General features: G+C 42.9%; 1 protein-coding gene across 1 annotated transcript in view; it reads right to left on the reverse strand.

Annotated features, from left to right (window-relative positions):
* Positions 1–646: 646 nt before the first annotated feature.
* Positions 647–27048, reverse strand: part of MMP2 (matrix metallopeptidase 2) — a 32031-nt gene continuing 5629 nt past the window's right edge. The window contains exons 3-13 of the mRNA XM_083451879.1: positions 25929–26077; positions 23821–23949; positions 22839–23012; positions 15225–15398; positions 14555–14728; positions 12145–12300; positions 11201–11330; positions 8442–8578; positions 4975–5134; positions 4084–4193; positions 647–2611 (exon numbers count right to left, since the gene is read on the reverse strand). Of these exons, the coding sequence (XP_083308005.1) occupies positions 2508–2611; positions 4084–4193; positions 4975–5134; positions 8442–8578; positions 11201–11330; positions 12145–12300; positions 14555–14728; positions 15225–15398; positions 22839–23012; positions 23821–23949; positions 25929–26077 (1597 nt within the window). The 3' untranslated portion in view covers positions 647–2507. The remainder of the gene's footprint in view (positions 2612–4083; positions 4194–4974; positions 5135–8441; positions 8579–11200; positions 11331–12144; positions 12301–14554; positions 14729–15224; positions 15399–22838; positions 23013–23820; positions 23950–25928; positions 26078–27048) is intronic.

The raw sequence follows: 27048 nt of genomic DNA on the forward strand, positions 1-27048 counted from the left end.
GAATGTTCCCTGGGTCTCCAGCTCTGTATTACGAAGTGATGCTGGAAACAGCTGTATGCTCACAACCAACATTTCACAGTGATTTAGCACCAGAGACCTCCCCCTTAGTTAACTTTCCAACTTGTTCTCTGCCCCCCCACCCACCCACTCTCCCTCCTGTTGGCTACACTCCTCATTTCTAATATCCTTTTGGCTGTGTCTTCCATCCCATCTCTTAAAGGAGCCTTACCCTCACACAGGGTTCAATTCCTGGCGTCTCTCCAGTTAAAATACTTAGTGATGCAAGAGACCTCTGCCTGAGATTCTGGAGGGCTGCAGCCAGCCTATGTAGACACTTTTGAGGCTTAAAGGGTGACTATAGTATAACCTGATGCAGTTAGCCACAGTTTCAGTGTCTGACATGGCACAGCCCAGGCAGAGGCAGAGCTAGCTGCTCTGGCGAGCGGTGAGCATCCCAGTGGGGCAGGGCTGTGATGTCACCCACCCTCACGGATGACCCGTGGGGTGGGGCGCACCCACCACACCCCCTTCCTCCGCCAGCGAGCCCAGGCACAGTTTTACCACCTTCATGAGAATTGGTCAGGTTAATTAGCTATCCAGATTCCCCCAAAATACAAATCAGTTCAGAAATTGACCACACGTGAGCTGGAACTGTTATTTTCTTTTATTTATTTATACCACTGACATTTCATGTATGCAGACTTACTTTCCCTTTTTTAAAAAAATCTTTCTGTATGAACATAAAATATTCCATCAGGTTGTACAGTGAATACTTGGCCTCACCCAATGCTTTAAATCTAACAAGGAAGGAGCAGGGGAGAGATGGAGGCTGCATTCACACAATAATTTGTTCCACTTTTCCTTACTGTTAATTTCTGCATTATATTTAAACCTTCACATAACATAAATGCTACTTCTGGAAATACAGCAGAATATTGTGCAACTTTCTGTGTTATTTGCAAACATGTTGTTTTCCTTGAAGCAAATTGCTAAACTTGAATATATCACTATATTTCTTTAGGCGGCTTTCTGCATCACGTGAAAGCCGAAATATAATGTGGAAATTAACAGCTGGGGAAATGGAATAAACTGCCATGTGAATGAAGCCGAAGAGAAGAGGAATCACCTTGATATAACCGTATAAAAAGAAAGGGAGGGGGAGGTTGTAATAGGAAAGAAAGTGCAAGAAGCAGTTTGCTAATTTAAGGTAAAGGCATTCCAGTAAAAAGTACTTTAAAGCAATACATTTCATACAAGTTTGTCCCTGTTGATCCCATCCTGTTTCAACCAATTCCTAGGCATCCCGTGCCCCTTTGGTCAGTCTTTCCACTTTGGTATATGAAGAAATGCGAATGTAAAGAAAGAATGACGTTTTCCAGGGAATGACAAGAATGGAAGTATTCACAGATAGTGAGCATAATTTGGATGCAACATTAGTCCTAACCCAAAGTTGACCCGTTGAAATTAATGGTCATGACTAACTTAGGTACATCTATTTTAATGGGTCAACTCTGAGTAGAAAGAATATTGCATACATCCCTTTGGCAAACTTGAACTGAAGCGGGGTTTAAAAACAAAACAGAAAACACACATTAAAATTCAGAAAGGACATGTGTCAACATTTTAATTCTGAAATCCAAGTTACAGTTTTGAGGGCCCCTCTTGGTGGATATTTGGGCACTGATACGTTTTAAATGGCAAACAACCATTTCAAGTACTTGAGTATTTTCTTTTGGGGGGGATGGAGCTGGATTTGAAAGACAGTACAATTTTACTTTGGCTCCAGTAGTGTACATTACTATGGCCTCACCAAGACCTGTTGAAATCCATTGACTATCAAGTGACTAAGAACTAAGTTACATAATCAGCAGTTCCATGTGAAGTATCTGTTGCTAGATGGCAACACTTCAGACTGTAGCTGTGAGATCAAGTGTTTGAATGTTCTTGGAAAGCTAGCATGTCAGGAAGAATGTTTGACCCTGGCTTTCTCCTTGCAATGCTAGCTTTCAATGTATAGCGGGAGTTATTTATTTATATGCAGGCACATTCAAACATCTGATCTCTGCTCAGGTGAGAATTCCTTTGCTGTTCTGTCCTTAGCACCAATCTGCACACACAGAAAAATGTAGCAAGTGTCAGGCTACATAAGTAAACATAACTTGCTGCATGCCAAAAAATTGCAAAAGTCTTAAATTAATGAATGAAGAGAGGAAGAAACAAAGACCTACTGTGCCCCGATTCTATATGCATCTACTTAAAAGGAAATTCCATGCATTTTATGGAACTTGCTTCTAAGTACATATGCTTAAACAGAATGATTTTATAATAATAATAAAAAAGTTCTGTCAAATAGTGGTACTTAGTGACTTGGTGCCAGTACCAGACTGGCCCATGAATTAGCATACAGATCTATCTCTAATTGCAGGTAAGACATAAGACTTTTACAAAACAAAAAACAAAAAAGTGTAGATTTTGCTGCAGTTGACATTATTAAGACGACACACTAATTAGCAACCCAGCCAATCAGATTTCACATTGCCAACTTTAACAATCTTTAGACTCTGGTCTTCCATTTTGAGATAATACCAGTCCTTGAAGAAATAGCTGTGACCTGTAAAGAAGAAGTAAGTGTTTTCAATTCATTGTCATGTAAAACAAACTTATGGGACTCACAAAAACCACAGCAAAGCATGGAAAAGGGTTCAACTCAATGATTCTGAAGTTGGCTGAAGGCTTTTGAACTTTGTTCGGTCTAGGACAACTATTATGACTAGTTAACCCCGGGGCTTTCAAGCTATGTGATATCCAGTTACACCAGTGGTTCCCAAAATGAGTGGTACTGTCCCCTGGGGAGCAGTGAGATTGCCTAGGAGACTGCTAAGAGGCAAGGGGGTGGCTGGGGTGGGGCAAGGGAGGTGTAAAGGACTATCAGACTTTGAAAAGCTGGTATCGCTGGATCACATTCATCTTTTTTGATGAATGAATTAATCTAAATAGCTTTAACTGGATTTTGAACAAACATGCAATTAATTGTTACTGTTTTGAAATTTATTGTGTTATTGTCTTTGTTAGTGGGCCATACAAACTGAATACAGTGGTACCTCGGGTTACATACGCTTCAGGTTACAGACTCCGCTAACCCAGAAATATTACCTCAGGTTAATAACTTTGCTTCAGGATGAGAACAGAAATCATGCAGAGGCGGCGCAGCAGCAGCAGGAGGCCCCCATTAGCTAAAGTGGTGCTTCAGGTTAAGAACAGTTTCAGGTTAAGAACAGACCTCCAGAACGAATTAAGTTCTTAACCCGAGGTACCACTGTAATGCCTTTTATAGGGTAGGGAGCACAGGATATGAGTTTACAGAACCAATGGGATGGTGGCCCAAAAATGTTTGGGAACCATTGAGTTACACCTTGTGGGGTTGGGAAACCCCCTCCCCCAAATATAATAATTAAGAAAAATCATTATTAAGCTGCTTCAGAAGTACAAACATAAGCCACATAAAATATGCTTTATGGGAACTGTGATTCTATGGGGATGCTGAGAATTTCTATTTGAGAATTTACTTGCAGCAAATATATATATATATATATATATATATGGTTTTAAGTTACCATTTTATTTTATTTTATTATTTTAAAGGAGAAAATTGATATAAATTGAACCAGAGTCTAATCTTTCTTCCCTCCCACCCCCATGAAAGGTCTTTAGTTATTCAGGAGATTCAGTTCAAGGGGAGTCTTGGTTGCCGGCACAGCAATGAATGCAGCAGTTCTTAACCACAATCTGTGCTGCATTAAAAGTGGTTTTGATTACTCTGCTGGAGATGAGTTATTTAGACAGCCCAGAAAAGTTCAGGAAAGGTCAGGCTTCCTAAATTTCCTTGCAGCAGTGGGACATTTTAATTGAAGAGAAAAGCTGTTCTGCGGCTGCAGGCGGCACGCCAAGCCATCAGCCGATTTGGTGACCACCTCCAAAGGGAATGTCTCTGAGGATTCATGCAGCAGACTGGAGCAATCGACCTCAGAAGCAACAACAGCAGTGGCAACAGCAACTGACACTAGGAACAAGATGGCAACTTACCACTTCCGCTCACGTCAAACACAGCATCTAGGTTGTCTGGAACACCATTCCAAGCATCTGCAATTAATTTAGGGAAGCCAGGGTCCATTTTCTTCTTTACTTCATTGTACCTGTGAAATATTAAATATTAGCAGAGTTTTGCGATAGTTATACCAAATACCTAATGGCACAAGCTGCTGTCTTCCACGAAGCCCATCTGTATCACCACTGCTCAGAAGAGACTATAATGGCCTAGATCAGGGGTAGCCCAATAGGTGCCTTCTAGAAGTTGTTGGATTAGAGTTCCCTTCATCCCTGGTTGCTGGTCAAGGCTGATGGGATCTGGAGTTCAACAACAGGTAGCACATACCACATCAGCTATCCCCCAGCTAGATGATGCAATGGTCTGTCCCACTAGCAGGCAGCTTCATATGAGCCTGTAGTAACACTGAAGAAAGCCTGGGAAAAGGTTTCTGCCTTTGAAAAAGCTTGAGGACTGCAACCTTAGGGGGCAGCCCATTAATTTTAATAGAATACATATTTGGGGTTGGTTGGGGAGAAGGAAATAAAAGTGTTTCATTTTCCTCCGTATGGTTTAGTTTATATTTATTTATCCTTTCTCTAAGCCACTGTCAACAGAGAGCTATGGATCAGCCTAAATCCCCATCTTGTTGTGTGTATCGCAGGAACTCAGTTTTGCTCTGTTGAGGCACAGATCCCCAACTTCTACATGGGATTCATTCAAAGCAACTGTATATCCCTAATCTAAACTGCTTTTGACTCTCCTGCAACTGAGATGCTCTGGTCTCCGTCAAAGCAAAAGCAAAATGCCTTGAAATCTGAATCTTAGCAGGGAATAAGTGCCCAGCATTGTAGTGTCCAGCCACTGGTTGCCTGCTGAAAAGGTATTACCTCCAAAATTTGTCCCCTGCAAAAATGTAGGTCTTCTTGTTTTTGCTCCAACTAAAAGCTGCATTAACACGTTGCACATCAGGAGGTAAACCCAGACTGGTGAGTCTCTTTGGATAACCTCTTTCCAAGTTGTAGCCTGAATAAACCCAGTATTCATTTCCTGTGAAAACAAAAGCATCAAGTTTAATAATGATCTCACTTACAAATGAGGTTAGCGGGAAGGGAAAAGGGTTACCTCGATCCGAGCTTCTCAAATTTCCTCACAGTTTAGCTAAAGAGGGAATGGGTAGAGAGGAGCCAAAAGTTCATTTCAGAACTTTTCCAGCTCAAAATCTAGGACTCGGGGGTGCTTCTGTTTTGTGAATGGGATACACAGTTGCATCCTGGTAAATTTAGGTTGTGCAACTGAAGTGGATTTGGTGCCTTGATGCAGCTAACCTGCTCCCAGAAAAGCTGAACTTTGTCCGGTAAGGAAAACAATGAGGGATATTCACTGGAAAGTATGGGGTAACAATTGCTTAACATAATGCCATATATTTGACCAAACTATCCCAAACTCTTTTCAGTTGGAATTTCACTTACACTACCCTTTTTGCTGGCTAATATCCATTGGGCTGCTAACTCACAGGACTGAGCTGAAAGGGGTTTGGAATAGATGTCTCTCTTTGCTCTGTCCTGTCTCTGCCATGCTGCTGCCACACCACTGGAATGGCACTTTAAAGGTAAAGGTACCCCTGCCCGTACAGGCCAGTCTTGACAGACTCTAGGGTTGTGCGCCCATCTCACTCAAGAGGCCGGGGGCCAGCGCTGTCCGAAGACACTTCCGGGTCACGTGGCCAGCGTGACATCGCTGCTCTGGAGAGCCAGAGCCGCACACGGAAACGCCGTTTACCTTCCCGCTAGTAAGCGGTCCCTATTTATCTACTTGCACTTTGACGTGCTTTCGAACTGCTAGGTTGGCAGGCGCTGGGACTGAGCAACGGGAGCGCACCCCGCCGCGGGGATTCGAACCGCCGACCTTTCGATCGGCAAGCCCTAGGCACTGAGGCTTTTACCCACAGCGCCACCCGCGTTGGGGGGATTTACACTGGTGTAAATTCCGCTGGCTGAAGTTGAGCCAGGTGAGGGATTTGCACCAGCATATCTGCAGCTCAGCTGGGGTAAGGGAATTACACCAGTTAAAGGCAGATTTGGGGCAGTGCTGCAGGTTCTGCCACACTAGGCACCAAGCCTAAGGGGTGCTGTGGGGCGTCACAACTATGATGTAGTGAATTGAGCAGAATGGAAGGCGAGAGGCATGGGGAGGGCACTGAATTCTGGCCTTGCACAGGGCGTTGCTAAAATCTGAAAGACCCAAGTCTGCCCCTGTGCCAGTATAGCTTTGGCTGAGCTGGGAAAGCTCAAGACTAGCCAAATCCAAACCCTCTCAGCCTGGTGGATCTTGAGTTTGAGTAGTGCTGTTAACGTAGTCCTCTCCTTAAGAGTGAGCCACATTGACTCTGACCTTTTGTCACCCTCCAGGAAGCGATGGAGAGGCTTTTTGTAATATATGTGGCGGTGACCTAGTGAGCAACAGGGAAAAAGCGTCTCTTTAGAAAAGTTGGAACTGAGCATGCTTGAGGCCTGCACTTTTAGGAGTGGTTCAGAGATGGATACCACACTGCAAATGGTATAAACAGAAACCAAGAACTCAAACCCATTATTGTTTCATCTTACTGGTATAACCTACATACTTTATAGCTTCCATGTGCACAAGCAACCAGAACGTTTATGCATGCATATTCTTTTTAAAGAAAAAGAAGTCATCTTATTAGTTTTAGGTTAGCCTGTACATTATTTTAAATTGGGCAATGGCCCACCACATGACTCTTACTCACTTGAGATTGGAACTGGGGGTGTTTTTGTTTGATAACATTTGGAACGCACAGATTTGCTTGCTGACCTCTTAGCAATTTGCCAGTTTGCATTGTTTTGGATTTTTCCATATAGTGAGCTAACTACGGTAAATTTCTTCAGCAAAGAGTATTTAAAACCCTACTTCACCCACGGTCCCACAGGGGGAGTGGGGATGTAATGCTTGGACACAGACAAATGAGGTGTTTTGGCTACATCCAGTTTATCATGGAATTCAAACTCAGCGGCCCTTCAGCCATGTGGAATTCATTATCAGACTTTCCCCTTCCCTTTAAAGAAATTGTTGAGCAGCATCTAGCCATAGGTTTTCCCTCCCTTTTTTCCCTTTAGCATGCCTGGAGATGTTTAGTCATGTTGCAATGGATAACAACACACTTTTCTTTTTTGCTGGCTCAGTTATTCAAAACATTGACAACAACCTCCCAGCTCCACTAGGTCAGCCAGCACAACTGCAGCAGATATCAACAGGCACACACATAAATGGTCAACAGAAAATGCAATCTCTCCCTCGCTTTCATTGCCCCATGAGACCACATTCACTCCATATATTTAAAAGCACTATAACACCACTTTAAACAGTCATAGCTTCCCCCAGAGAATCCTGGGAGCTGAGATTTCTTAATGGTGCTGAGCGTCTCCCAGAGCTACAGTTCCTGGTGGTTCACTTTAATCATTTCTTAAAATGTATGCGCTGTTTGATGTTTTTTAAAAAGGAAAACCTTCAAAGCGGTTTACACAAAGATAAAATAATAAAATCAAGAAAAAATTACAATACTTTGAAACAAACAAAACCGAAACCAAATGAAAAACAAAAACAGAACACAAAAGGTTTAATAGTCAGTTCCTCTTCACAGGGAGTGGCCTGTTGGTCTGTCCCAGAACTCTGGGGTCCTTTTCACATTATCCTAACAACAAGCTGGGAGTTGCTGCTGCAAAATATGAAAAGCCCAAGTCACGGGTCCAGCCCTACCATTAGGTAGAAGGAAGTTGCTGCCACAACCAGCAGATTTGTGAGTCACAAAAGGGCATGCAGTGCTTTTATATTTAATTTATTATCGCTGTATTTTTTACTTTCAGATAGAAGCACTTTGCTATAGAAGAAGAAGAAGAAGAAGAAGAAGAAGAAGAAGAAGAAGAAGAAGAGGAAGTAAACAACCAGCTGGCATAGCAAGGGGCAGAGGAAGTTCCAGCACAGGACTATAATGGGTTAAACGGTTAAAGCCCCCTTTCCCACCACCAGGATTCTGATCTGTTATTAATTTTTTTAAGATCTTTCATGCATTTCTTGATGGCATGAATTGTGTTTCATCATGACTTTCCCCCTCTAAGTCAGGGTTAGCCCTCCAGATGTTGCCTAACTACATCTCCCATCAGCCCCAACCTGCTTGGCCACTGGCCAGGGATGATGGGAGTTGTAGTCTAACAACAACTAGAGGGCCCCAAGCTAGCCATCCTGAGTTTATCATTTAAGAAGGTGGTCTATAGAATAAAAGGATACAGAATGCCATACTTCTGCAAACTGTGTTTACTGTACACCTTCCAGCCAAGCCTACCTGAAAAAAAGACTGATTTCTCTTCTTGAGGGGCCTCGTAGACAGCGTCAATTTTTTCTGGGAGCTCTGGCCAGAACGTAGCAATCAGCAAAGGACCACTTGGCCTGTTTCGTTGGTTTGCCGTCCTCCAGATGAATCTAGGCAGAAAAATCACAGTGAGTTTACAAAGGGCTGATTCATTGGCACATCTGTTTCTCATCACTGCTGGCAAAGGTGCTTGTGTGCATTTAAGTGCCTCTGTGTGTGTGTGTGCGTGTGTGTATACACACACACACACACACACACAATCCATCAGCAACACAAACATATAATGATTAGGATTTTTTAAAAAACAAAATTGCATCAAAGGTTGGTGAGCCTTCCTTTCTTTGGGAGGCATTTTTGTCCCATAGACACCTTAATGTGCCGCACACAGCCGTTGATGGTTTATAACAAGTTCTCTAGCACTTACATTAATTCTTACCGCAGAACAGAAAAAAAAGAATGTATTTGGTGCTTCAATTATCCCAGCAAATAAACCCATTTACAAGGCACTTAAACCCTTTCAACCATCCCCGTCGCTGCACATTGAACAGATGGATACGCATTTGGCAAATGCCAACATTTGTATTGGGTGCATTACTCTGGATGATTATGATTGTAGCAACCAAAAAGATCAAATCTAATGATCATCTATCAAACAGCTTGGCTGTAAATGAAGCCTGGAGCATTAAAACCGCTCATCAGAGGAATAAAGCGGGTAATTTAGGAGCTGTTTTATGTTTAAGGCAGTGCCTCCTTCCGATTTATGAGCATTAAAAAACTGCAGTTTGATTTCGGCAGCAGCAGTTGATTGTGTGTGTGGAAAGGGAGTGGAGAAGCACAAGATGTTAACAAAAGCACCATTGTGATTCTCTCTCTCTGCCCCCCCCCCAACTTTGCTTGATAAGCACTTCATTTTATTCAAAGGACACACACAGAAAATGGCCTTGTACCAGCTGGCCATTTTAGTAGGCAACAGGTTTGCTGAACCCTTCCCAAAAAGATGAGGCTGCAATTTGCTGAACGTCAAGAAAATTCCTTGCTTGTATTAGAACCTTGTCTACCAGCATTATCCAGCTTTGCATTTTGTGGAATGGAGGCTGGATTTCAGCAGGAGTGAAAAAGAACAGTCATGATTCGTAACTGGAACATGGACTTAGGTGGCCTTCCCAGCACAATTTATGCGCAAAATGTGGTCTTCTTTGCACAATTAATATTACAGCCACATGGGCAGAAGTAATCACACAGGACCTTTCCACGGTTTGTCACTGGGACAGAACGGAAGCTGTTGAACATCCTGTGCCAATAGACCCATCTAGACCATCCTGGTGTTCATGAGCATACCAAGATGCATGAGATACTATCATAGGTCTGTGGTCACGTGTCATCACTGGGGAAGCAAATGTTGGGTTGTACCCAGTGTTCTCCATTCACTACTGCATGGGCTTTTGTGCTAATGGATGGGTTAATTTTAATGTTCAACTGTAGATGAAACCAAGACAACAGCTGCACTGGCAGAAACTCATTGCACAAGAGATTGTGCCATCTGTTGTGCAACAAAGTTACCAGCAATCTGCTCATGCATTCTCTTGCACTGCAAGACATTTCACCAGTACAACAAGTATACCATGAAGTGAAATTAACCTTGAACTGCATTGAATACAGCTCTATAAGTTTTTCCATTGACAGAGCAGAAAAGTTACCTTAGATATTATTCCATCTAAGGTTCCACATTTTGTTCAAAGGGAGGGGGGAGGAGCTGACACCAGTGAGCTAATCTCACAAGCAACTAATTTACTGAATGCCTTGTATTAAGAGGAGATGGCAATTTGTTACCCTCAATATATTGCTGGACTCCAGCTCCAAACAACCCCTGTTAGCATGACCAATGGTCAGGGATGATGGGAGCTGCAGTTCATGAATTTCTGCTGGGCCACAGGATCCCAATCCCTGATCTCAGGTATGGAACCATTCTGTCTCTCTGAAGTGGAGGGAGGGATGAGACAGGATAACAGGGCCTTTCTTTTCCAAGCCAGAGTTAGCAAGTTAGAAAGGGCCATTTTAGTACTTCAGGAAAATCCAAGAGAATTCCAGCTGAAAAATTCAACAGGGGAGAGATTTCTGGGCATGCAGCCGGCACCAACAACTATTAAGTGGCTTGGATTTTGAAAGCTCCTTTTCCTGAGCATGCCTGGATGGGTTATTTGGTTTAAGTCAAAGCATCCAAGCCTCTCATGTTTCTGCACCGCACATAACTGGGTCAGCTTCCAAAACTGTTGGAACAAATCTGGTCATTTTAAAAATGTACACAGTTCTTGTATGTCTGGAACAATGCAATATCCACTGACATTTTCGTCCTTGCCAGTTTTGTAACATTGGAACTGGGGTTTTCCTTCTCTTGGCAGTACTGCTGACAATACTTTTAACATGTTTATTGCCATAGCAAAACAAGAGCTAGTCTAAGTAGAGAATTAAAGGGAGAGACAGGAAGTCCCAGATACGGCAAACATGCCAACTTCAGTTTATCTCCAAAAGTCCCTTCTTTCAAAGAATGTAGTTCATCAGATGCTGCTCCTTTTTTTTCATTTATTTATCTTTACCACTTGACTCAAGGCATCATCCGGACTGACCCCACAGAACCCAAAAACATGAATAACACTTGATCATAGGCCCTCGGCTTCTGCTTTCACTTCGGTACAAGATAACTTGAGTAAAACAGGCTATTTCCTCCCACCTACCGGTCTTTGAAGTAGAAGATTTCCCCTCTGAGTTGAGCAACAGCATCAAATACAATGTCTTGGTTGCATAGTTCAGGGGTGACTGGCCCAAGTGTTGGACTTGGGCCTGGACCAACATCAGTAGAGCCCCCTGCAAATAAAGGGAAGGTTGATAATGGAATGAGGTCTTAATGTGATTATTCCTTTTTTTAAAAAAGAGATGTCAACAAGAGGACAACAACAACACAATTTCATTTCCAGATTTATTTCTGGTGAAAGTAAAATGTAGTGCCTGAGGATCAGGGCAACAAATAGAGGTGGATGGAAAGGGGTGACCATTTGAAGCATGAGGCAAAGGACAAATGAGTACTCCCTTGCTCCATAGACAGAAGCTGACCAGACTGGCAGATGTGTCTTATGTTAGCATTGGAAATGGGGCAGCAGGATCCAGTGGTAAAAAGAAGGGCTGCAGCTTAGTGACAGAGCATCTTCTTTGCATTCAGAAAGCTCCAGGTTCAACTCCCAGCACCTCCAGGTAGGGCTTGGATTGTGCCCTGCCTGAAACCCTGGAGAGCTGCTACCACTCTGTATTAGATGGACCAAAGGTATGACTCGGTATAAGGCAACTTCTTATGTCCCTGGGTTCATATGTCCATTGCAACTGAGAGCCTATGGGCCCCAGGGCAGAATGAAAGGCACACAGATCTGTCCTCCAGCACCTTATCACTGCTTCTTGCCCCTCAGCATTCTCTGCCCAAGGAGTCTGCCTCACTCAGCCTAATGGTAGGGCCATCCCTGTGGCAAGGGATATTCAGTCTTATTTAAACACTATCTTTAGCAGCCTGGCTGGTAGAATACCTGAGATGTCTCAGGGGGTTTTGTATCAGCTAAGCTTCTTTGGACAGTATGTGTTCTGCTATAGGCCAAAATGTAGTACATGTGTTTTGGACAAGTGGAAATATTACCATAAAGTTCCTGGATTCCCGTGATGTCATCCTGGGAAAGCCGAAAGTTCTTGGTGTAGGTATAGATGGGGGCCATGAGTGCTCCAGGATCTTCAGAATGCTCTAGTCCCATGGCATGACCAAATTCATGAGCAGCAACCAGGAAAAGGCTGTAGCCTGAAAGAAAAACAAACCGGGTTTGAGACAGTTTGAACATAATGCTATCTATATATTTAATTACAGAGCCAATCTGACTATTCCTTAAAAGCTCTGCTATTGGGGGCTGGAAGAGATCCGGCTTCTGTGTACTGAAATCAGACATAGCCTAGCTGTGCTAGTAAAGCTTCTGAGGTGCTATGGAGTGTTTAAAAATATTCCAGGTGTTCAGCAGAGAAAGCCCGGGGACAGGTGACACTGCATTGTTGGCACAAAGGAAAAGAGGTGACATTGTGTTTACAGTATCATTCAACTGTTATAGCTTCTTTTCAGAAATCTTTGAATGAGTGTGGAAAGCAGAGTGGGATCTTGTGTTGTGCCCTGGCCTCTGACATACACAAAGAACTTAGATCTTAAATATCCGAAGGGCCCCCTCCTTCCCTACATACGCTTTTGGTAGTAGCCCCTAAGCTGTGGAATTCCCTCCCCATGGTTGTGCATCTGGCACCTTCATTGTGTAGTCTGTGTCAGATGTTGAATATAAATCTCTTTACCATGGCCTTTGACAAATGCATATTTTGGGACCCACCCTATTTTCTTGACTGAAATTGGTTTTAACATTGTATGTTGTAATTTTGCGAGGAATAATGAAGAAGAATGAGAACAGCAGCAGGAGCAGCAGCAACAACAAAAAACATGTATAGGTTCACTCCACATTATCAGAATTACTGAAAAAGCAGGGTTCAATTTAATATGGAAATAACCACATGTGACCACAGTTGTGCTTGTAAACTTTGTCCTGGCCTTCAGTTGAATGCTTCCTATGTTCCTGTCTTCAGAGGTCATCACTTAGGAAATTTCATGAGACAACTCTTCTTCCTGTGGTGAAGGTGACTCATTTGTTTTATGTTTTGCTGTTTTGCAATCTATTCTACATAATATTCTAGGTCGTATTTCTGAGAAGTGTCTAAGTAAGATGTTTTGATTCACCAAGGGCAAACACAACCACAATCTGGTTCAATCTGTTTTGCAAGCTTACCCCAAGGCCAACATGTTTAAAAGGAGGGAGGGTTGTGTGCTCAGCAAAATGGCTGCACCCAGCCGTAAAGCATGAGGGTATGTTGTATGTACAATAAAAGAGAAGAAAATGGTGCACAGTCACTTCCTGCACTGTTTTTGAAATAATTTCTATCTGCCGTTGTTGAGGTGCCACATTCAGAAGCTGCTCCAAGCAGCTATATTCTGTTAAAAGCAAGACTAAGGAGATGAAGGAATGCAGAACAACTCTCAGTATGCTTCATAAGTACGCCTCAATTTGCTTTTTTGCTCAGGTGACTGTTTTAAGATGCATTTTTTTTTTTTTAGGATTTCCCTGGAACCCCTGGAATCATCCTAACCAAATCCACACAGAGACATAGTGGAATGTCCACAAGCAGGGCTGGCTGAAGACATTTTGGCACCTGAGGTGAATCACAAAATGCCCCCCCCCCCTCTGAATCATGCCAGGCATGTGTAGAGCCCAGGAGACACCAGAGGGCAGCCCTGTTATTTCTTCCCTAGGGGTGGGAGGAGACCAGCATTTTTGTTTCTCATTTTGCAACTTTTAAGTTCAGTTCTCCATATTTCCACCTCAGTTTCCATCACCATTTTGTTCCAAATGTTTCTGAACACACCCATTTGTGTGCAATTTTGCCTAATATAGAATACATATGTTTACAAAGTAATTTCCCCTAATATATTTTTGTATGTTATTTTCACAAAGGTATGTATATGTATGCACACTTTACCCGCTGCATTGGCATTTTTGTATACATTACGTGATGGGAGAACCACAATGCAAAATTCAAAGAAGTGCAAATATTGAAGGATGACATTGATTCAATTTGTATATTGTTTGAGAAAGGGCAAGATATGTAGGTTCACCTTTAAATGCTGTGTCAAATTTATCCCTATCCATGCTGGAACTAGAGTGATTGTGCGTCCCCAATTCCTACTTTAGAGAACTGGAGCTAGTATGCATATATGACAGCCAGTGTGGTGTAGTGGTTAGGGAGTTAGACTAGAATCTGGAAGACCTGGGTTCAAATCCCCACTTGGTCATGAAGCTCTGTGGGTGATCTTGGGCCCGTCACAACTTCTCAGCTTAATCTACCTCACAGGGTTATTGTGGGGATAATATGAAGAGAGGGAGATCCATGTATGCCACTGGGAGCTCCTTGGAGAAAAGTGGGATGTAAATCAAATAATAAATAATAAATATGAGGAAAAGAGCTACCTTGATCTGGACAAAATCCCCACTTGCGGTCTTCATCATAGTTGCTAGTTGAGGAACACCACATCTTCCCATCCTGACGCCCAGAGCTGGTACAGGACTCGTACTTATTCCCAAGGAATATGAAAGGAAAAACACAGGGTGCTCCTTCAGAGTTTCCACCAACCGTTGACATTGCTGCAGAAAAGAAGCAGCAAAAATAAGAGCTGATTTCTCCCTTTCCCATTCACTCCCTTCATTATTTTCTGAATTCACTCTGCCATTCTGTCTGTGCTCCTGGAATTCTAGTTTGTTTCAGCTTTTGGTTCCTTCAGTTTACCCACATCTTATTTTTTGCAGTGTTACCCCTGCAGAACTCAGCAGGGAGCAAGATGACTCTGGTTCTGACCCGTCATTGGCTCCAGCGCCACATACTAGTGGTCCCTGGGCCTTCTACCCCACCAGTCCCAAAGAGCACCTGCCACCACTGTCATACATCATCATCTGGCATGAAAAGTAACACCTGCTTCTTTCCATCTTCCCATCCTTAGGAGATTAAGAAACCTGAAATGGTCCTCTCTCCAAAGAGAAGAGTAATGATTTAAGAAGCATTAACACACAGCCACCAATGTCATAGGGGAGAGGTTGCTTTCATTGACATAAATCTACCCATGCAATAGCAAAGCGACTCTACCTGTCTCTGGACAAAATCCAAATTTCTTATCTCGATCATAATCTTCAGTGGTCCCACACCATCTGTATCCATCTGTTCTTCCTTCCGTGGTACAGCTATCATAGGTGCTGCCTTGAAATTTGAAGGGGAACTTGCACGGCTGCCCATCACCATTTCCACCCATTGTGAATAGCACTGCAGAAGAAGGAGGAAGACATTTCAAACATTTGGAAGATATCATTTGCGCTTCAATCCACTGCACATGTGGCTACGCGGCCTTGCCCCGGGTGCTGACAACCCACGCTACGCCACTGCGTGGCCAGATGTATAGTGGTCTGGAATCAGTGATGAGGCAAAGAGCTATTACTACTTCTGCAGTAGGGTCCCCATCTCCTACAGCTGCCCAATCAGCATGAAAGGGGAGCTTTGCAGCCACTGAGAAGTATTCTCACTCTTTGTTCTGATTGGAGCCAATTAGAGTGAAAGGAGGTAAGTCATCGACTGAGGATTGGCTCCTGGGGTCACTCTGGAGAAGGCACATAAGAAGAACACCGCAGGGTTATTCTGTTTCACAAGGACAGTGCACAATTTCTGTTATATACCATGGAACTTCAAGGAAAACACAACTCAAGTCACCCCAAAAGATGATATTGGAGCACTCAAAAACAGTAGATCTAGCTGAAAGGCAACACATGGAGATCTGCATTGATTGTTGCAATGCACCCCTTACTGTTGTATAATTGTAAGGTTATTCTATCATCTTAGGAAGCTGTATAATCTAGCCTGCAACAATGATGAAGGGATCCTGCCCTTCTGGATTTGCCGCTATGTAACTTGATGCAAGCCCAATGGTAATGTACCTTGTGTGCAGAAAGTCCCAGGCTTAGTCTCTGGTATCTCCAGGTACTGCTGGCAAAGACTTTTGCCTGAAACCCTGAAAAGCTGCTACCATTGCACAGTTGACATTGACTGAGAGTGGTTGTCCACGATTAGACCTGCAACCTTCTAGGAGTGAGGAACTTGCAGCCCATGAATCATTCTTGGTCTGCCAGGAAGTCCAGTTAAACATTGTAGACCAGAGGATGCTAACCTTTTTAGTTCAATGTAGGCACATTTGGATTTTGGAGTGAATGCTGTGGGCAGCACGTCCTTTGATCATTTCTCTCCCTCAGATCAACTTCCTTCCAAGAGACAGAAAGAGAGAAAGTGTGTGTGCACGTGCGAGCACACACACACACAGATTCTCCCAAGAGATCTGGGCAAAAGTAAGATCCAAGGCTCTTCTGAGCTTTGAAATGCACACAGAACTGAAAGAGAAAGTGGGAAAGAGAGTCACTTTCTCAACTTTCTTTTTCAGCTCAATGACCAATGGGGCAGAGAGGGGAGAGTGAGCACCAAGGGAATACCTCAAATGCACCACAGGAGGGAATCCTCTGCTCACAAGTCGGCCACTTTTGGCCCCTGGGTCTGAGGCTCCTCACTTTTCCTGATCTAGGGCAAAGAAGTTCCAGGAGAAGAAATGTTATCCAAAGGCCTGTGTTTGAATTCCTTTTCTGCAAAGTATCTTTGCTGGAGCAAACAAAAAAAGATGAGTGAGCTAAGATGAGTCACTCGCTTTCCACTTAAGCTTCTTCCAGCTGTACGCCTCCACATTTTCAAATGCACATTTTATTAGCCATGTACAAGTTGCAAAAAAAACCAAACCCAAATCCATCACACACATATGGAAACTGAGTACAATGTTGCTTCATCCTGGAGTGACTGTAGGCTCCTGGCTGACACAGGAAGACACAGGGAAAAGTCAAACTGTCCTTTGTCTTTCTGCCATTTTCTTTAGCCTTCTTTGCTGTGTGAACAGCAGGGAAGTCTTTAGTGATATGACAACCATAAAGAAAGAAGTCACTCTGTCCCGATCAGGATGCAAGCTGGAACATGCTCAGTTGAAACATAAGGGCCATGTGGTTTTGTGTTTAAAAAGAGGTAGGAACCTCAGGCCTGAGAACCAGATGTGGCTCCACAGGGCTTTTTATCTAGTCCCTAGGCCTCTTCTGACCATGCCTCTCTTCCAAGACCACACACTCACCAACCCTGCTCTGCATCCTCCTCAGGTGCTTTTGCCTGCCTGAATGTGTACCTGTACTGTGATAATGCCACTGGTTTGCCTCCATGGAAGATGGAGGAAGGCTATCAAGATGAGCAGAAAGATTCAAGTGAGCAAGCTACTTCTTTGCTTCTGAAATTCTCTCCACCTCACCTCATCCACAAGGCTCCATTTGGAGGTGTCAGCCATTTTTCGGGTGGTGTGAGCTATCATTAAGAATCAAGCAGGAGTAATATAAAATGAAGAACATTATTTAAACAAGCTTGCACTCTTCTTCAAACTCTCTTTGTCCCTTCTGCAGTCTCTGTATTGTTTGTGCTGAGTCATTTCCTGGTAGATTGGTACAAGGCATGGTCCAACCTTCTGTGCTCCTCATGTACCACTAGGCTGCACCTTTTCTCACCAGTCTCCACTCCCAATTCTGCCAAGCATCACCTTTTAGCTCCAGTGATTTACTCTTAGTCAATTGTTGGCCGATGTGCTCTCGGAGTTTACCAGTTTTTGAGGCAACAGGTTATTGCTAATGCTAGTGGAATAATCCAGATGTTCGATTATTTCAGTCGTCGTACATAAAGTACTCACATTTTTAATCACTGGGCCTTTTCTTTGCAAATTGTTTGCCAATGGGGATTTCTTGGGTGTATTTCCTGACTCCTCCTCTTCTAAATATCTCATCTTTGTCCAATACTCCGGTGGTTCTATAGTTATCATTCTGTTGTGGCCATTGGATCTATTATCAATCTCTAGCTCCGGTTCTTTAATCTCTTTCAATGTCTGGCTCATAAGATCAAGCCTCTTGATAACTGTTTGTTGCTCTTCCTGAGGGAGATTCCTTTTTTTTTTTAAATATAATTTTTATTCAGTTTACAAGTAAGACAAATTAATACAATTCAAACAATTTATAAAACCATTCTCTCATTTTTTGACTTCCCTCAACTTGGCTGGTACTCCTTCCCTTCTCAATTTTCCACACATTTCTTAGTTCTTATCTACTTCTTAAATTAAATCTGCTTTCAATCCATAATTTTAACTTTCTTTTTTACAAAGCTTCGCTAAACGTTACAAGCGTTATTTGTTTTTCACCTAAATTATGCATATATTCTGAAAATTTTTCCCATTCTTCAATAAATTTCTGATCTTGTCGATTCCTAATTCTTCCTGTCATTCTATCCAGTTCTGCAAAGTCCATCATTTTCATTCTCCATTCTTCCAGTGTTGGTAGTTCTTCTTGTTTCCATTTCTGGGCTAACAATATTCTCGCTGCTGTTACTGCGTACAAAAATAATTTCCTATCTTTCTTGTTTATCTCATTTCTCACAATACCTAGCAGGAATGCTTCTGGCTTCTTAACAAATGTATATTTAAACATTTTCTTCAATTCATTATATATCATTTCCCAAAAATTTTTAATTTTCTTACATTCCCACCACATATGATAAAATGTACCTTCTTTATCTTTACATTTCCAACATTTGTTACATCCCTTGTACATCTTAGCTAATTTCACTGGTGTTAAGTACCACCGATACATCATTTTCATCACATTTTCTTTTATAGTTGTACAAGCAGTAAATCTTAATCCTTCTCTCCACAATTTCTCCCAATCCTCCATATATATGTTATATCCAAAGTCTTTCGCCCAGTCAATCATAACTGATTTTATCTCTTCATCTTTTGTGTGCCATTCTAACAATATGTTGTACATTTTAGCCAAAATTTTATAGTCACTGTTTATTATTTCTTTCTGGAATTTCGACTCTTTCTCCGCAAAACCATTTAACTTAAGCTCTTTTCTAAACATTTCATTAATTTGGTAATAGTGCAGCCAGTCATTCACATATCTTTTCACTTCTTCATATGGCTTCAACGTCCATTTACCGTCTATTTTCCTTATTAGTTCTCTGTATGTTACCCATTCCCCACTCATATTCGTCTTTTTCACACATAATACCTCCAATGGTGACAACCACCATGGTGTTTTTGTCTCCAACAGATTTTTATATCTTTCTGAGGGAGATTCCTAAAGGAGCTGAGAAAATCCTCTTCCAAAGGATTTACAGAGTGCTCAGATTCCTGAAGATGATTGTCTAGAGGAATCGGCTGTTCCTTTTGGCTCACCTGGTTATTTTGAAGTTGGGCATGATCCTGCGGATTCAACTCAGGCATGTCTGTTTCCTCCCCACCTGCCAAGTTTTTTTCTGATGTCATTACTTCCATTGGGGATCCAGACTTTGGTTTTGTGAGCCCCTCTGAAGCAGCAGTCCTCATCTTACATAAGGGTGCAACAATAGAATTGTGAAATACCCGGGTTGGAAAAACTCCTCTGCTTGACAATCTGAATTTCAGCTTGTGAACTAGTGAGGGCAGTCTAGTAGAGGAAAAAGTTAACATAATTTTTTGGCTTTGATTTGTGGTACTCAAGAGTTCAGTCCTAACGAGGTCGATCTCTGTAAGTCCAATGCCAAGTAAGTCTGATAAATGTCGTTTGGAACGCTGGGCACCTTTCCAGCTAGGAGTTTGATCTGGCCTTCCACAAATTGTCATGCAGATCTTTTTTGGTTGGAAGATTAAATAAGAAGAGTTTGTTTTAAGAGCCTCTGCACGTTCTATGTTGAGCTTAGGGGTCTGCTCTTGTTGTCGCCAATTTCCTTTGGTACTTTGGCGTTCTGTTGATGCCTGCTTGTTATTAACTGATAAACTGTGGACCTCTTTGGATAACTGGGTTATTTGAGAGGCAATACCTCTAATTTGCTGGAAGATATGCTCAACCGTTCTTGCAATTAGAGTTAATTGGGTGCTCTCCCTACTTGTTATTCCTTCCTCTCTGAGGAGCAGAGGATCAGCTTGCCCCATTGCTGGATCCAGTTCCACGTTCTCACCTTGAATACTCTCCCCACACTCACAATCATCTTCAAGAGGAGAAAACCGGTTTTTTGTTGGAACTGTAAAAGCAGATTTGTTAAAAAAGTCCTCTATTTTAGATTGTTTGGGAACCGGTGAGAGAGCTACATCCTCTGGGTCCCTGTGGCGTTTACTAGCAGGCATAGCGTCACCGTGGGGAGTAAACAAGGAGAGGTTTCCCCAACCAAAAAAGAGAGAAAAGAATAGAAAGTGCTCAGTTTGTTCAATTTAAGAGCTTCTCTGTGTGGAGACTGCCAGGAGTTTCAGGGACAAAGTATAGAAGGGAGTTGGCGGTTAATAGCTAGCAGCTGGCGGCCTGCCCAGGATGCTTCACAGAACTTGCCCAGGATGTTTCTCATAGCATAGACAAGAAGGTGCTGTTAGACTCTCAGTAAGTTAAAAAGTAGGGAAGTAAAAAAGGAAAAATTACTTCCCTGGGTGGCAGTCAATGCTAATTACAGTCCTGTTATCTGCTCCAAAGCCTGCTTGCTAAGCCGTCGCCATCTTGGACCCCTTTTAGCTCCACGGCTGCACCTCCCAAGTGTCAGGTTCGACATTTAAGGGATCTGACAATGCTGTTAGTGTATAAGAAATAGAAGGACATAATGCTGGAAGAGAACAGGGACATCATTTCCCACTACAGGACCAGCCAGAGAGATATTTTATTAGGAGGAGCAAACTGTGTTGGCAGAGAGAAAGTAGATACATATATATTTAGCATCTAACTTTCCTCCTTCCTAAAAATTGTCTCCATATTTGACATCCTGGCTTGAGAACAACAGACCGCACCAATTTTACAATCTGTGAACAAGTTTTTCCCCTTTAAGAATTCCTTCCAAATTTCAAAGAGAGAAATTGTCTGTAAATCTTGGCTTTCTATATCCACAGCTAGCAAGAGCAAGGAACCAAATAGAAGCTCAGCTTGCCAGATTCCACAGAACTTTCCCCTCAGTATTTGAATGTGCGGTTTCTCAAAGTATAGAGCGTCACTTTTTCTCTGCTTAAAAACTGGGCAGCTTGAAGAGCTTTGTAAGAACAAGAAAAGCCCCAAGATATTTGCTGAGCTTAAAAATCATTTTCTGCCTCTGAAAGCTTCAAGTCTTCCCGTACAACAAAATGTGGCAGAATGAAGATAACTGGGATCTAATGGTCTCATCTCACTTTTCCTATCTTTGGCAACATACAGTTTCATCTCTCTGAGAGACCGATAAGAGCTCTATAATTCTTGTCTTACAATATGGAAGTGGACACATGCAACTCATCAAAGCGCATCTCATATTTTTCTACTGTACTTACAATGAGTAAGGTCTATTTCCTGGTACCTGCCCAAGATAAAGCATTGCTCTTATTTTGCAGAGATTTTATCATTGTGATGTGCTAGTACCACCATTCTTCAGGTTCCAGACTCACTTCGCCTAGCAGAGAGTGGCAGAATGCATGCTTTGAATACAAGTGGTTCAAATTCCATCCATTCTAGTTTAAAAAAGAATTAAAGAGCAAGCCAAGAGTAATCTCTCTCTCCCTCTCCATAATACTAGAAACTCAGGTTATCCAGTGAAGTTCAATGGTGAGCGATTCAGACCAGACAAATTTTAGCATTGCACACAGTGCATACTTAAACAAGGGAATACACTGCCACAAGATGGCCACCAACTTGGAAGGCTTTAAAAAGAGAGTAGATAAATTCACAGGGGATAAAACTATCCAGGAGTACATAGCCATCATGGCTACTAGCAACACCACTGCCGAATGAGGTTTGCCTCAGAAAACCAGTTGTGGGGATTCACAAGTCCAAATTATATGTTGTTGGCATAATGCTCCAGTAACCCGGAAGTGGCCCATGAGGGTCGCTTAACCAGCCCATGCCCGCTCGGCGAGTCCTTGTGTGCTGTGTGGGGACTCTCTTCCGTGGCTCCGGAAATTGGTTCTGTGCATGCCCAGACACCGGAAATTGCATCTGCGCATGTCCGCAGCACCGGAAATCGCTTCTGTGCAGGCACGATTTTCAGCATCTGGGCATGTGCAGAAGCAATTTGCGGTGTAGTGCTGCGCTGGCCCGGCCCACGGAGGATCTCCACGGGAGTGATCCAGCCCATGCCCAGTAAGCCTTGCTGACCCATGAGAAAGAGCCTGTCTCTAATTTTTTGGCTTCTTGGAGTACACCAGGGGACACCTTATCACCTGTGGTGGGATCCCCTTGTGTGGCAAGCTTATGGGGAAACATAACCTTGGAAAAACAACACCAAACAAACAAAACAAGATTAAATACGTCATTTTTCTAGTTTTGCTAAATATCTGGGATGGAGTGGGCAAAAATCTTAAAAGCAAAAAGCTGATTGGTTTCATGTTGATAGTGGTAAGATTTCAGCCACATTTGTACCTTCTATTTAAAGCACTATACCACAAGTGCACCCCAAAACTATCATGTCCAGAGCAGCACTCTGATGTCTCCAAAGGGATTTTGCATGGAAGGGACCTGGCCAGCTTACACAATTGGAGGCACACTGCTACAACCATTGACCCCATATTTCCAATGAGAAACTAAAGACATCATACATGTCATCTGGGAAAGGCCACAATATGCTTCCAAATTAAAACAAAGCGCAGCTCTCTGCTTCTGTCAGTCAACTTACATTCATGGGGACAGAATCCGTATTTGCCATCCGCATCAAAGTTGTACGTTGTCGAACACCAAAGGAATCCATCACTCCGACCTGCGTCGGTGCAGCTGTTATATTCTTTGTCATTGAACAGGAATGGGAATTTGCAGAATTCCCCATCTGCATTGCCGTATTTCACTCTAACAACTTGAAAGGGAAAGAAGAGAGACTCTGTCAGGAGGGGTCAAAATATAAATGTTAGTTTCTCAGCAGAATTTCTAGAGTGGGGTGTCAAAGAACACTGTAGCTAAAAGCAGAACTTGCTTAGACATTGAACTACAGGAGAGTCATCTGGAAATACATTAAACAGTAGAAGTTGTTTAATGTAAGCTAATCTGTGAAGACCTTATGTGACCCACTAAAAAACAATATTTTATTGTTTATCTGATGCCTTCCTGACATTAGCTATTGCTCAGTGGCAGTGCTGGCTTCAGCCCTTCAAGACTGGCAGGGCAGAAAGCAAGGAGCCAACTAGGTGAGTTACTCCAGCCTTCAGATGCCTTGAAGTTGCCCATCAACATTTATTGCCTGGACAGCAAAGGGAGCTGGTGCTCACCATTCACCTGGTTCTAATCTTCCCCACCTTGGTGTGAGATGCATTTAAATTATAGAATTTTGCATAAGTTCCTAAATATTAGCATATGAAAATGTTGCTGGACTCCAACGCCTATCACCCTGAGCCAACATTGCCAATGGTCACCTGAAGGTAATTCTGAGGGATCAGCCCTAAATCTACACCAGCCTTCCCAAACCTGGTGTCCTCTGTATACTTCGGACTCCAATTCCCAACAGTCTCAGCTAGCATAGTCCGTGGTTAGGGATGGTGGGGGCTGGAGTCCAACAACATCTAGATAGTATTGGGTTGGGGAAAGCTGATCTACACTGTTTTGCTGTTCACTCCTTCTGGTAACAGTCGACATTCGGCATGTTTTGAATCAATCAGCAGCTGCCATACCTTGTCCTTCACCCAAAGTCCAAAGCTCATCATCGTCAAAATGGGAGTCCCCACCAACCCCGGGCCCAGGGGCAAAGGCGTGAGCCAGGAGACCATCCTTGCCATCAAAAGGATACCCATCACCATGCTCTGCAGAAGAAAGAAGAAATCAAGTGGCATTAAATACAGGAAAACAAGTATCTAAAATGGTTGAATAACCACGCCCTCTTTAAAATAGCTAGGTTGATTTTTCTACAATTTTTATGGGCTGATGAATCATTTAATGCTTCTCTTTCTGTTTTAGTTTGTGTGCGTTTGAGTTAAGGAATTATTTTTATTATATTTGATTTTTATTCTCTTGTGCTGATTTACATTTTATTGATGAAAAATCTTCTCTGAGATCTATTGGCAGTAGCGGGAAAACACACCTCTGAAATATATAAATAAACACTGCATTTTCCTTTTTTGCCTTTCTTGTTGTGGTCTCACCACTAACATAGGAAACTGACTTATACTAAGATGCCAGGAACTGAACCTGGGACCTTATGCATACAAAGCAGATGTTCTACCTTGGAGCTATTCAGGGTCTCTCTCTCTCTCTCTCTCTCTCTCTCTCTCTCTCTCTCTCTCTCCTTGGGTGTCTATGAATAAAGCTGTGTGTATTTTCTGCACCAAGTCATTTCAAGTCCCTCCTTCCTCCTCGGGTGAAGGCCGAGTTCTTGGCTTCTCCTGTTATTTCACCGAAAGCTTTTCTTGGAAACACAACCTCCTGGCAAGGGCATAACCCTGTTATTCATCAGTTTCTCACCAGCAGCCTGGCCAACGACACTGCCTGCGGTGACCACTTTTGCATCACTGAGGACTTTCTGGGTTTGATCCCTTGCCATTGGAAACAAATGTCAGATGCTCCCAGCCAAACCCTGAGTTCTCAGCTATGTGTACCTTAGGTTAGAGCAAGGCCAGCCGGAGGCACACTGGCAGAGCATAGCTGAGAAGTGAAACTCCTTCCTAGGGACAGAAGGGCAGAATCCCAGAAGAATGGAGCAGACTTAATAATATAGGAAGAGCCCTGCTGGTGCAGGCCATCTAGCCCAGCATCCTTTTCTCACCGTGGACAACCAGATCCCTTCCAAATCATCAATTCTATGATGCCATTGCAATGGACCAAACAAACAAAATGGGCCTGGTTGGGTTAATATGTCTGCATGTGCCCAAGTGCCCACATTCAGGTCAGCTGAAATAAAAGCCCCTCCAGATATCCCTTTTCATTGTTCCTTCATGAGGATTTGTGGTCAGGATGGCATCAGGGCAGCTTTAGGCAATCTCACTTTCAGTCCTGTTTGAGCATGCAAATGTTTCAAGGCAGAGATACTGCTTCATTTCCAATTGCTACATGTCCGGTTAGCTTCGTCATGAAATCCTGTAACTTTTTATACCCCAAATGTTCCAGGGTGGTGGTGGTGGTATTATCCCGTTTTTGTTGCACTATAGTCCTCCTCCAAATGGCAACAATGGATGGACACCAGAGAAGCAATCCAGAACAATGAATAGAGTGGAATGACGCCCAGTATAAATCCACCACTGATGCCTTATTATTGCATCAAAGACATGTTGCAGAAGACACCCACAAAAAATGCCCTACTTGTTTGGAGGGCCTCAAAGACAGGAGTGGCTGTCTCTTTCCCACCAACCATGATGGTGGTTTTGAACTGGTCATGGCCTCTAAACCTTCCCCCAATTGTTCTGATCAGCCCTCAGAGCCATCCCAAACCACCCTTGGCCCTACTCTTTTCTCCTTTCCCCTTGAGAGAATTCCTAGTTCTGCTACCTGATGTAAGGACAACTGAGATAATGACTGTACCAGGTGAATTTGAACAGTTCTGAAGCATATATATGCTATTGGACTGGTCCAGTCAAGTGTTCTGTGGGTGGGTGGTCTACATACCTAGATCTCCTGAATGTATTTCTGTTCATGCATTGGAAGAGAGCTGGTGGGAAAGGCTAAAGTACCAGGTAATAAATCCCCTGTGCAGACCAACATAGATACAGAAGGGAGAAGGCAGAAACAGACAGAGAACTGTATTGTCCCTCAGGTTTTCTTATCCTTAATGCTGTATGGAGATATTTACCCCATCGTCCAAAATTGATCATGATATCTGCTTCACCATCATGAATTCGGGAAAACTCCAGAGGTGTGACATCACTCCAGACTTTAAAGGCTCGGGCAAAAGCATCATCCACAGTCTCTGAGTCCAGATCTGGGGTGTAGCCTAAAATCCTTCACAATAAAAGTAGGGTGGGGTGGGGTGAGAAAACAGAGAAGGGTATGGATCAGTTGGAGAAAATCCCCCAAAGGGATAGCAGCCACACTAAGTCTCTTGCAGCAAAAGCAATACAAAGAGTCCTATAGCTAACTAATCAGTCTTTTAACATAAGACTTGTCATTTTGGGGGTGTATGTGTATGAAGGATTAATGTCTGTTCTAATCCCTTGTTGCACAGTGTTCTTGTAATGCTGCTGGTGGTGGTGATGGTGGTGGTTATGTTACTAGCGCTGTGAATCAGCTATAGCCAAATCCCAAAGCAAATTGGGCAGATTGGGGTTAACCTAGGATTTGGCCAGAACAGGTTGGGCCAGCTTGGGTCCACCTGGAAAGATCCAGGACTAGTTTATATGTGCAAATTAAGATAGCGGGTTACCTTGGATCTCACTGGCATGGCAATTTGCACCATGAGTAACAACCCCTTTAAACAATTTCTTTTAGAGTGTTTAAAGGAAAAGAAGCTCAGGGGATCTGGGGCTTAATAGGAAAGACCCAAAGCTTGGATCAATGTCCCTGGAATGCTCCTGAAAGAAAGCATAAAGCAACCTTTCAAACCAGGGATAGAGAACATCCATATGTTATTTGACTCCAACTCCCAGCAAGCCCAAATTCAGAGATGACAGGAGCTGTAGCCAAACAACATCTAGAGGACCACAGATGTTCCCCATCCTTGCTTTAAGCCAAAGTTCCTACGAAATGTACAGCCTGATCCTTTGGGGTTTTTTTTTAAGTGAGTTCCACAGTGTTCAATGGGGCTTATTCCCAAATAAGTGTGAACAGAATTGCAGCCCCCTCCCTCTCTCTCTCACACACACACAACCTTGCTTGTGTGCCATTATTAATTTCTGGCCAGCAACACTGTCTGTTCGAGGCACTGGAAAAAGATGTACACACTAAAAAGCTGAGCCACAGGACTTCAATAGATA

Source organism: Podarcis tiliguerta, assembly GCF_965153285.1.
Source record: "Podarcis tiliguerta genome assembly, chromosome: 8".
NCBI lineage: Eukaryota > Metazoa > Chordata > Lepidosauria > Squamata > Lacertidae > Podarcis > Podarcis tiliguerta.